This window comes from Salmo salar, chromosome 15, assembly GCF_965601325.2.
Source record: "Salmo salar chromosome 15, fSalSal1, whole genome shotgun sequence".
Lineage (NCBI taxonomy): Eukaryota > Metazoa > Chordata > Actinopteri > Salmoniformes > Salmonidae > Salmo > Salmo salar.
This window is the reverse complement of record NC_138305.1, coordinates 91,275,495-91,287,659: the sequence shown is the minus strand read 5'-3', so window position 1 is coordinate 91,287,659 and position 12,165 is coordinate 91,275,495. Positions and strand designations below refer to the sequence as shown.

Genomic DNA, 12,165 nt, shown 5'->3' with positions numbered 1-12,165 from the left:
GGGAGGGAAGCGTTACATCCGGAACAGCCCACGGGGGACGAGGATAAAGAGATGGGAATAGCTGTATTACGTCACGAACTCGTCTAGGGCATCTGGAGCGTAGAGACGTCAGATAAATCATTGGACATACAGTAATGACGATTTCGACGGCTTGGCCAATCAAATGGCTGCTTTATTCTAGTAGACTACAGCGATTACCACAAGGGATAACGGAGAGACAACACCATTGTATGCAGGCATACGTCTTTTACTACGCTTATTGGGAGTCGGGCACTGGGCAGGTTTTGCATTTCTACATGATATTGGAAAGGCAATCGAGTTGCACTGCCAAGACTAGTCTGAGCTTCAGGGCTTCAGGTTGACGCTCTTAAGCCTGTAAAGCCTGTTTGATTACAATTAAGCCTACTAAATACCGACTCATCATTACAGAACACGGGTCTAAAATAGCCTGATATTGTTATATAACTATATTATATGTGATCATAATATAGTTTATTTTATCACCTTTCAGGCTGCTCGTGGCCCATGATGTGAGAAATCAAACAAGAGCTTCAGTAGCCTAGTGGACGCTGACCATGATGGTGGTGACTGGTAATGGTTTTGACTAGTTGGGATACAGTTTATGTGAGATTTGACTTTTCGTACAAGTTTAAGGAAACTTATGCAGAGGTTTATGATAATTATTGTAAAAAGGAAAGGTTCCTGGAGGATCCTTTAGGGGTTATTCAAATTGAAACGGTGGGCGAACCCCTATAAGTTCTTCAAAGAACCTCCATTAATGGTTCCACAAATAACCTTTTGGGGTTAATTATTAATCAGCATAAAATAACAATAACACAATATTTTAGTTGGCAGTGTGAGTTATGATTTTAGTGGCAAAGCAGACATAAAACCCAAACATGAGGTACACTCCCAGCCCCATGTACAATAGGTACAGTATATCCTCTGGCTGTCACGCCCTGACCTGTTTCATCTGTCCTTGTGATTGTCTCCACCCCCTCCAGGTGTCGCCCATCTTCCCCATTATCCCCTGTGTATTTATACCTGTGTTTTCTGTTTGTCTGTTGCAAGTTCGTCTTGTTTGTCAAGTCAACCAGTGTTTTCTCAGCTCGTGCTTTTCCCCAGTCTCTTTTTTTCTCGCCCTCCTGGTTTTGACCGTTGCCTGTCCGGACTCTGAGCCCGCCTGCCTGACCACTCTGCCTGACCCTGAGCCTGCCTGCCGTCCTGTACTGTTGTCCCTACTCTGGATTACTGACCTCTGCCTGACCTGAGCCTGCCTGCCGTCCTGTACCTTTGCCCCACCACTCTGGATTATCGACCCCTGCCTGCCTTGACCTGTCATTTGCCTGCCTCTGTTGCTGTAATAAACATTGTTACTTCAACACAGTCTGCACTTGGATCTTACCTGAAACGCTATAGTATGAACTGGCCGTGATTGACCCAGCAGACTTTGACCAGCTCCGCAACGCCATCTCCTCCCAAGGAGCCACCATTGGAAGGCACGAGGAGTTCCTTTGCCGTCTGATGGAAGCGTTCTAGGCCGTGACCGAAAGTCACAACCTAGCTTTGGACGCATTGCCGGAGCAAATCCGTAGGTGGCCTACTAGGCAGTCTACCACGACGGTAACCTCCCAGCCCCTCAGTAACCCGGCTGGTAGCAGCGCCGTCACCCCGGTTTCCCGAGAACCCCGCTTACCTCCCATGGAGTGCTACGATGGAGATTCCAGAACCTGCCGGGCCATTCTCTCTCAGTGTTCCCTCATTTTCGAGCTGCAACCTTCTTCATTCCCCTCAACCGCTCGAGGATAGCGTATATCATTACGCTGATGTAAGGGCACTCACCTGGGCCATGGTGGTGTGGGAGCAACAATCAGTCTGGAGGTATTCGTGGCAGAGGTGAGAAGTTTGTGGCTGAGGTGTCTGGGAGAGAGGCTGCCCGGAGGTTACTGCAGCTTCGGCAGGACTCCCTCGGTGTAGCAGACTATGCGGTGTAATTCCGCATGCTAGCACCGGAGAGTGCCTGGAACCCGGAAGCGCTGTTCAACACATTCCTGCACAGAGTATCGGAGGAAGTAAAGGACGAGCTTGCAGCCCTGGAACAACCGACGGATCTCGACTCACTCATCGCTTTGACCATCCAGATGGATGGATGGCTACGGGAACGTAGGAGGGAGAAGAGGTCTGATTGCGGTCCCAATTGCTCACTCAAGGATCCCATCTTGCATCTGATGGACTCCGGAAGTCCCCGGTGTCTATGTCCCCGAGAGGATCCGAGCTTACCCGAGTTTCTCCAAAATCCTCTCAAGACTGCCAATTTACCTCTTCCCGAGCCGATGCAGCTCGGCAGGGCTAGACTGTCTCCAGCTGAATGCGTACGCAGACTTACCACCCAGAGTTGTCTGTATTGCAGTACTGCCGGTCATTATGTGTCTACCTGTCCCTTCAAGAGACCTAACTCATTGGTAGGAATGAGTATACTGGTGGGTCCTAAGGACAATTTAGCTTCTCCCCCTACTCGCCCCCCCTCTCCATGCCACCCTGCTGTGGGGTGACCAGTCCAAGTCTCTCCAGATACTCATCGACTCGGGGGCCGATATGAGTCTTATGGACGTTACCCTGGCATTCGAGCTGCGCATCCCCACTCAACCCCTTTCCTTTCCTATGAATGTTAGAGCGCTGGACGGGCGTTCTATAGGCCGGGTCACCCACCATACCACCCCCATCAACCTACGAGTGTCGGGGAACCACAGTGAGACGATCCAATTCCTCCTATTTGAGTCACCGTAGGTTCCTGTGGCATTGGGATTCTCTTGGATCCAGCGACACAATCCCTCAATTGACTGGTCTACTAGTGCCATTGTTGGCTGGAGCCTGTTCTGCCACACTCATTGCCTGAAATCAGCTCTGCCTGCCCCGGGACATCTTCCTGGGGACTTGGAAATTGCCCCGGACCTCTCCACCATTCCCGTGGAGTACCAGGACATCCGGGAGGGGTTCAGTAAGGCCCGGGCCACTTCGCTTCCACGACACCGACCGGTACCCAAGGATGTTAAGCCAAATGCGCTGGCACGCTGCTATAGTCCCGCGGCTACACCCCCAGAATCTGAGCCCTTTCCCCCCTGCTCCAAGATCATTAGCCCCTCTGCTGTTCGTCCTCGATTGCCCCGTACCCTCTGTATACTTCTTACTTTTCATGTGTCTAGATGTAAACTCATGTCTCACAGCCCTTTGTCTCCTGTTTCCAAAATGATTTAGCAGTGCATGGTGATTGAACAGGTGAAGGAGGGTGAAGTCTGTGAATAAAACAAATATATAATTACACATATAATTAACAAAACGTGCACACAACAGTATTCATATCTTATTTTTTGTGGTAAAAATTATGTGAATGAAAAAACCTCACTTTTGACAGTGGTTTTCATACACATACCTTGTCAATAATGTAGAGGCCATCTGGGATCTTCATTGAACAGGTAAGGGAGGAGGAAGATGGCTGCTGTGACTGAGTCATAAGGTTTTAAAGACACCATTCATTCAAATGAATTGTAGGTGAAACATGTGATCTGCAAACATTATGAGACAAACCAATAGAAATTGCACATAGCTCTGTGGGCCTCCTCGTCAGTATACCTGCGGACAGACACAAAAAACGAAGTGAGCAGTTCAGTCATCTGCACCCAATACGGCTATAGCCTTTAACATCTTACATATTCTTACCTGTTGTTGATTCATATCCATTGAATTGTGTGCATTTTTTGTTTAACATTTATTTATTTTTTTAAAGAGAGAAAGTGTCAAAACACAGCCATTTGGACAAATATGAAAAGATAGATGGTAGGCCTATCATCATAAAACAATATCAATTTAGATCATAAAGGGAGAAACCTTACCTTAAATTGAGGACATCTTTACATTTTTCAGTAAGGTGTCTGCACCTGCTGTCCTCTCAAATTCAAATAAAAATATTTCAGTTGGGCAGTTAGGTTCCTGCAAGAACCTCAAAGAACTAAAGAGGTTCCTCAATGAATCCCATCTCCTATGGGGTTCTTGGAAGAATGTTTTGGGGGCATTTTTCAGTGCGAAAAACCCTAAGGTTCTTCAAGGAACCTTGAGGATCTTAGAAGAACCCTTGTTGAAGCACTCATTTTTAGTGTAGCAAGTTAGGATAAATAGGTTAAGGTTAGGAAAAGGGTTAGGGTTAGCTAAAATACCCCAAAAACTTTTGATGTTAAAAAGATCTGACAAAGCAGGGGTTCAAACTGTAGAACCCAGTTCCTACATTTTAATATAAAAATGGATTTCATCAAACAAAACTATGCTACATTTTATCTCTGGGACCATCAGGATGACAAATCAGAGCAAGATTACTGAATGTAAGTACATTATTAACCTTCAGAGGTCAATCTATCAAACCAAGTGCCGTGATACGTTTTTTGTTGTTGTGCACTTTCCTCAAACAATAACATGGTATTATTTCACTGTAATAGCTACTGTAAATTGGACAGTGCAGTTAGATTAACAATAATTTAATCTTTATGCCCATATAAGACATGTCTATGTCCTGGGAAATGTTCGTCATGCTAATCACATTAGCGCATGTTAGCTCAACCGTCCCGCAGGGACACACACCGATCCCTTGGAGGTTAATTTGACAAAAGCTATATCCTTTTTAACCATTACCATGTTTCGCAGTCAAATATGGCCAGTCATATACATCTTTATTTATCTTCTTTGCTGAAAAACAAAAACACCTGAAAATCAGCCACTAAGCCAAGTGTTGTCATGGTAATTAAAGAGGAGTTTCTAAATGTGGAACTAAGTGGGCCAAGGAAACACAGATGTTCTCCATCTGTTAAGGCACTAATGAGTCATTATGCAATTCATGTGTTTCTTTTATGATTTTTTATGATGTTCCTTAAAATCATGAAATGTTACACCCTCTATAATTATGTAGAGTTATGCCAGTTCTTTATGAAAAGCCCATGTCTCCAGTATTTGCATTATTCAATTCTGGACTTATTGTTACTGCTACTAAATGAACTAGCTACATGACAACTTTGAGAAAAAGTACATTACACTTTATTACTGTACACACAAAAACCTGACAGTTCAAAGTGTTAGCAGTCACAATAAAATAAATCTAACAATTGTTATTATTACATTTACAAGTTGCATTCCTGTTAACCATATACGTACATAAATACTATTTCAAAGTTTCTCACTGAGGGAGATAAATCAATCAATCAATCAAATGTATTTTATAAAGCCCCTTTTACATCAGTAGTTGTCACAAAGTGCTATACAGAAACCCAGCCTAAAACCCCAAACAGCAAGCAATGCAGATGTAGAAGCACAGTGGCTTGGAAAAACTCCCTAGAAAGGCAGGAACCCAGGAAGGAACCTTGGAAGAAACCTAGAGAGGAACTATTAACATGACTGTCATGAGAATCTTCTTTGGGGTTTCTGTTGATTTAATTTGACATGGTTCAAAAGTCTACTGTTAATGCTATGGTAATGCTTCACTGGGCAACTGACATGACACACATAAACCCATTTTCATTATCTATGGTTACAACTGGAGCTCACTTGCACTATAGACAGGTACTGTATTTCTTTTTTATTTTATTTGATGTATGCCAGCTTTTAATATGTTTTTATGGCCCTAGCAGGGTTATTGTATGATTTGGGTGTATAAGTGACAGCAATTCTAGAACAGTACCAAAAATGGAAATACAATCCAAAAATGCTGCTTTTGAATATAGCGATAAACTACTTCAGAGTAGAATACGAATTGCAATCATGTTCGGCAGGCTATAGTACAGTGCACTCTTACATTAGAATAACGTGTAAAGAGTATTGAGGCCAAACCTCAATAGTTGGGCTCTGTACTGTATATGCTGTCTAATTCACAATGGTTCTTTCAGACTCTTGTTCAAGACACACTGATGCTTTCAACAAAGCCAAATTAACTGAGAAGATCTGGAAAAGAAAAATAGCATGATCAAAGAGATATAGACCGTTTTCTAAGATCAATAGCTAGCGACAGCATTCTTACCCCCCATGTTGATGGAGACAAAGAGGTAAGGCTCTATCTCATTGCCCTCCAACTCTCCCTCCCTCCCCATCCCTCTCTGTTTCCTCTTTCTCAGTAGGAAATCACACAGTTCATCTCGTCTGCCAGCTCCTCCTCGAAGCGTCCTATTGGCTGTCCAGTAGAACGGGTCAGCAGATCTGTGGCTGCGTTCTCCATCTCATCAATGGTCATGTTACATGCGTCAGCGATCTCCCGCTTGGCGAAGTTCACAAACTTTGGGTCTCTTGCATAGAGGCCCAAGCCTTCCGATATCAGGATCTGTGGGAGAGTAAGAAGAGTAGTGAAATACTGAACACAAATCTCTCTCTATCAGTCTCTCTCTCCATATATATTTCCATATCCCAACAACCTATTGAATATTCATAAACATTCTACTCTTCTTACTCTCCCACAGATCCTGATATCGGAAGGCTTGGGACTCATTTCATGGGGTGTAAATCACTGACTTAGGCAAATATACTTTTTTGGAAAGCAAAAAATGACTGACGCTTGGAGTGCACTTGACTCCTCCACTCACCATTAGGCAGATAAGGTATAGCCTATAGCCTACCAGTAAACAATATGTAGCCTTGGGATTTTTATCTGACTTTTAGCTGGACGTTTTGTTTTATTCATCACTTACAGACTCTACCAGGCTGTTTGCACTGCCCTTCTCTATGAGTCTTTGGCTGATCTGGGAGGGCACTCTGCCGTTGGTGTAGCTCCTGTTCTGGGGCGTGTGCATGGGGAGTGTTGGGGCTCCAGGGTACCAGCCACTGGGCCTAGTTGCAACAGCAGGGAGGCTGGAGGTGGCCTGGGTCCTGTCTCCCCACAGCTGCTGGGTGCCCCCGGCCTCATCCACCAGCATCAGAGGGGCGTAGAGCAGACGCCCTCTCTTTGCGGCTGCTGCTGATGTTGCTGACATCCCTGCTCCTGGCATCGACCCTGCAGGTCCTCCTCCATTGTTGGCCCAGGAGGCCGAGGACATGGAGGAGACACTGCTGCGGCGGGAGTCAAGGGTCTGGAGGATGACGGATGACAACGCCAAGAGGAAAATGACTAAAATCTTGATTTCTATTATTAAATTAAAATGTCTCTCTGATTCAGTGAGCATTTGTTGACTATTATTTTGCATGTGTGTGTTTCTCACCAGTCTGGATCTGCATGGGGGCGAGTTACTCTCATATGTGCCAGGGATGGGGATGTCACCCTCGCTATGCTGTGCCCGCAGACACTGGATGTTAAAGGAGGGCGGCTTACGACCTGGAAGGGAAAATACATGGAAATGTACTAAGACGGTCACTGGGTGTTTCTAGTTCTACTGATTCTACTGGTGTTGAGGAAAAAGACTGAGACCATGTGATGATTACCTGCAGGAGTGGGAGGAAGAACACGTCTCCGGACATACGGCTCCAATCCGTTGCCATTGTAGCCGTTTCCATTGTAGCCATTTCCTATGTAACCATTGCCGGTGTAGCCACTCATGCTACCTCCATTCATAACGCCATTGTAGGCATTCCCATTCATGCCGTTTCCATTGCCGTAGGGTACTCCTGCAACACTCCCATTGGTGAAGTTAGGAGCATGACTCTGCATGTACTCTGGCGGGATATGGGATGCTGCAGGTTGCTCTTGATATGCATACCTGTGAAGGGAAAGGGAACACTTATGCACGCATGCACGCACGCACGCACGCACACTCTTCAACTAAGCTTCATTAACCTAGATCTGCCTCTCTCCCCTTTCCACTTACCTGTCGTTTGTTAGCATGCCCACTGGGTACTGTTGGTAGTACACCTGCTGTGCAGCGTAAGTTTCACCTCCTCTTCCCTCCATCACTGGCTCTGGTTGAGGTGGGGCAGCGGCTGCCTCTAACACTATTTGAGCTGCCTCTGGTTCTGGTGGGGCTACAACTATTTGAGGTTGGGATTGGGCAACCATTTGTGGCGGAGAAGCAACCTGTGGTGGGGGTGGGGCTGGTGCTGGTTGGGGAGGGGATGGGGCCTGTAGTGGGGGTGGGGCTGGTGCTGGTTGGGGAAGGGATGGGGCCTGTGTTGGGGGTGGGGCTGGTGCTGGTTGGGGAGGGGATAGGGCCTTTGGTGGGGGTGGAGGTGGGGCTGGTGCTGGTTGGGGAGGGGATGGGGCCTGTTGCAGGGATGGGTTCGGTGCTGGTTGGGGAGGGGATGGATCTTTTGGTGGTGATGCGGCTGGGTCTCGGTGGGGAGGGGATGGGGCTGGCGCTTCTTCTGGTGGAAGGAGGGCCTCAGATCTCGTTGGCTGTTCAATCACCACATCAAAGGATGACAGAGCTGATTCTGATCTCTCACTGGCTGTTAATGGCTGTTCTGTGACCACATCGCTGAATATAGTGGGCTCGACGAAGGGCTCCATGAAAACGGTGGTGGTGGACTCCTCCATGTCAGCTGGTATGGGAGTGGTGGATGAAGTATTGGTGGCAGCGGTGCCAGGATCTTCAAAAACATTTTCATTCTGGAGGAAGGGGAAAACAGAGAGATCAGCTTTAATATACAGTCAACTGCTGCTTGTTGTAAATACTATAGAAACATTTATTATGTTTACCTACTGTAAGTAATATTTGCTTATTTGATCAATGTCAAAATAGAAAAGACAAATCATTTCGGCCGCCTTTCCTTCCAGTTCTCTGCTGCCAATGACTGGAACGAATTGCAAAAATCGCTGAAGTTGGAGACATATCTCCCTCACTAACTTTAAACATCAGCTATCTGAGCAGCTTACCGATCGCTGCAGCTGTACCCAGCCCATCTGTAAATAGCCCATCCAATCTACCTACCTCATCCTCATATTGTTTTTATTTACTTTTTTGCTCTTTTGCACACCAGTATTTCTACTTGCACATCATCATATGCACATCTATCACTCCAGTGTTAATTTGCTAAATTGTAATTACTTTGCTACTATGGCCTATTTATTGCCTTACCTCCTCACGCAATTTGCACACACTGTATATAGACTTTTTTCTATTGTGTTATTGACTATAAGTTTGTTTATTCCATGTATAACTCTGTGTTGCTGTATGTGTCGAATTGCTATGCTTTATCTTGGCCAGGTCGCAGTTGTAAATGAGAACTTGTTCTCAACTAGCCTACCTGGTTAAATTAAGGTGAAATTAAAAAAATTCAGTACATACTGTTTTGATACACTAACGACAGTCAATAGGAGATACACTTACTTTGAAAAACTCTTCGTCCAACTCTCCCTCCATACCCTCCTCCTCCTCTCCCTCCATTGCCAAGGCCAGATGCAACTCTGGGGCCAGCGCCTGCAGTGACCGTAGCCCTGCCTGCCACACACACACAAACACACAAAGTGTGATACACAAACACACGTCACCAAACAGCAACAGGTGTAAACAGGTAGCTGGTATACCTGGAGAGAGTCTTTCTTGTCCTTTCCCTTCTTCTTCCTCTCCCGCTCCTTCCTCTTGCGGAACTTCTTAAAGTAGTCCTGGATCAAGAAGCTGGCATAGAACTTTCCACAAGTGACCTCTTCCCCTAAGTCAGGAAGAATCGTCACAGAGGAGGAGAATGGAAAAAAACATATTTTAAACAAAGGGAAGAGGCAAATGGGAAAGTGATAGAGAAGGACTAAGATAAAAAACACAGACAAATATCCTAGGGAGATACAGAAAGAAACCTGTATTTCTGTAACTTTAAAACTATCATTAGAGTGGTCTGTGTGGTTATACGGTAGTAGACGGTAATAAGTCTCTGTCTAGTTGGCTAAAATGGCACCTCCTGAGGTTTACCTCTAGGGGGTGGAATGACCTCTTCAAGGAGCTTGGGCTTAGTGCGCTTCCATATCTTCTTAATGATGGCCCTGAGCTCCTCGTTGTCCTGGTCAACGGGCCCTAGTGGAGTGACACAAGACCTTTAAAAACACAGGAGTAAAGGCTGCAAGCACCACTGCACTAAATCATGATGTGTGAATGATACACTGTGTGTGTGCTGACTGACCGTCAGTCTTGATCTTGAGTGAGGTTCTGACCAGCGCAAACAGGGTAGCGTTGAAGGTGACCGTCCCATCGCTATGCAGCGGCACGTTCATAGCAACCAGCCTCTGACAGGACAAGCAAGCAGATGAGAGGAAGAGAGGAAGAGCGGTAGAAAGGGAGGAGGGGAGAGGAAGTGGAGGAGGAGGAGAGAGGGAGGGTTTAATTGGATTGGCAGGGGGAAGAGGAGGAAAGGCAGCCAAGACTGAGGGAGTAAATTCCACTGATCTGATAGATTAGACAGGCTTGTATGGGTACAGAGAGACTGTAGGACATGTAGCCTGTCTTGATATATTAAGTGGGAGTCTGACTTTGTTGAATAAAAACATAATTTTTAGGATATCATTATCACTGCACACTATCTGACAAATATCAAACATTCAATTATACAAGCTAATACGTGTATTATACTTTTTCATTTATGCAACTTTTAACATTAAAATGTGATCTGCCCTACCTTGCAGGCCACACGATGGGGGCACAGTTTGCCAAAACCAAGGGGTGGCTGGATCCTGCGCAGCATAGTGACCACATCGATATGTTTGATTCGACCCCTGCAACACAGAAAAAAAAGCACAATGTACACAGCTCCACTAAGAGCCATTGGAAATGAGGACAAAATAAAGGACCAAATGGGGAAAAGGGATAGATGAGAAGAGAAAAATAAGAAATTTTTAATGGGTTTCCTTTCCTTTCAATTTTAAGAGAATGTGTATGTGTATCTTTTTTATTTTAATTGGGTTGTTAAGACCATTTACATTAAAATACATTATTTTAAATAAATGTAAAAAAAGATACAGAGAGTCGTCTCTTACGTGGCCTCTGGGTCATAATCCGACCAGACTCGTTTGAACTCGTCCAGGTGATGAGTACCCAGTACGGTCCAATCCCTGGTCAGGTACTCAAAGTTGTCCATGATGACAGCAATGAACAAGTTAATGATCTGAGAAGAGGAACACAGAGTGTATTGATCACAGCCGGTCTGCTTCAGAATGGCTGCAGTCAACATTTCTATATTTTTCCTTTATTTATACAGGTTGGTCTCATTGAGATAAACTTCTCTTTTGCAACAGAGACCTCTCACATACAGATTTCCCCTCCTTCCTCTGACACCACCTCCTCCCTCCCTTCCTCTCTCCCTGCCTTGGCGTCTCACCAGGAAAGCGCAGAGCATGAAGAAGCTGATGAAGTAGATGTAGGCCAGGTTGCTGCCGCACATGCTCTCCTCCCCGGGCTCAAAGTCGGACTCAGGGTCACAGCGTCTCCCTGGCAACGCTGCCAACATGATCTCCTGCCACTGCTCTCCGGTTGCACACCTACAGGAACAGCACACACATTAGGACTGAGGAAAGGAAAGAAGACACAGGAGGGAGAGGAGAGAATGGGAAGAGGAGAGGCTGCAGAGAAGAGAAAAGAAGAGAACAGAGGGGAAACGAAGAGTGGATAGCTATGGGAGAAAAGGAGAACGTGGTTGAGTTTCTACCTATTTACTATTTCTCTCTCTCTCCTGCAGAGCTCACCTGAAGAGAAGTAGGACAGACATGAAGAAGGTCTGGAAGTTGTTGTTCCTGTTGATATGTGAGTTGTCATCTATAGCAATCTTTCCAAATGTCTGCAAAAGGTGTGAGCATAGGCCATACTGTCACCAGCTGCATTTGAAATACTTTTGAAGGGGATACAATACATGGGAGGAGACCCACCTGCATGCCGATCACAGCGTAGATGAAGAAGATCATAGCAATAAGGAGACCGACATATGGCAAGGCCTGTGAGAGGTAGAAACGTACATTTTATTTACAAAATATAAATCAAACGTCACTGTGCATGTCTGTATGTCTCTCTGTTTGTTTGTCTTGACATCTGTCTGAGCATAGTACTGACCTGGAGGGACTTGACAAAAGTCCAGAGGAGGGTTCGAATGCCCTCCCCTTTGCTGAGCAGCTTGACCAATCGCAAGACTCGGAACAAACGGAAGAATGTGATGGATACTTTTCCGCTTTCCTTCTTGGCCCCGGGCGGAGCTCCAGGTACGGCTACAGCTGCAGCTTTGGCTGCGGCCTCG

General features: G+C 45.6%; 1 protein-coding gene across 1 annotated transcript in view; it reads right to left on the bottom strand.

The window, feature by feature from the left end:
- Nucleotides 1–6,494: 6,494 nt before the first annotated feature.
- Nucleotides 6,495–12,165, bottom strand: part of LOC106572493 (voltage-dependent L-type calcium channel subunit alpha-1D) — a 33,029-nt gene continuing 27,358 nt past the window's right edge. Inside the window, 14 exon segments of the mRNA XM_082961503.1 lie at nucleotides 6,495–7,094; nucleotides 7,224–7,336; nucleotides 7,444–7,718; nucleotides 7,827–8,563; nucleotides 9,285–9,395; nucleotides 9,482–9,606; nucleotides 9,861–9,962; nucleotides 10,069–10,171; nucleotides 10,561–10,657; nucleotides 10,919–11,046; nucleotides 11,260–11,419; nucleotides 11,624–11,715; nucleotides 11,804–11,869; nucleotides 11,985–12,107. Coding sequence (XP_082817629.1) covers nucleotides 6,702–7,094; nucleotides 7,224–7,336; nucleotides 7,444–7,718; nucleotides 7,827–8,563; nucleotides 9,285–9,395; nucleotides 9,482–9,606; nucleotides 9,861–9,962; nucleotides 10,069–10,171; nucleotides 10,561–10,657; nucleotides 10,919–11,046; nucleotides 11,260–11,419; nucleotides 11,624–11,715; nucleotides 11,804–11,869; nucleotides 11,985–12,107 — 2,625 coding nt within the window. The 3' untranslated portion in view covers nucleotides 6,495–6,701.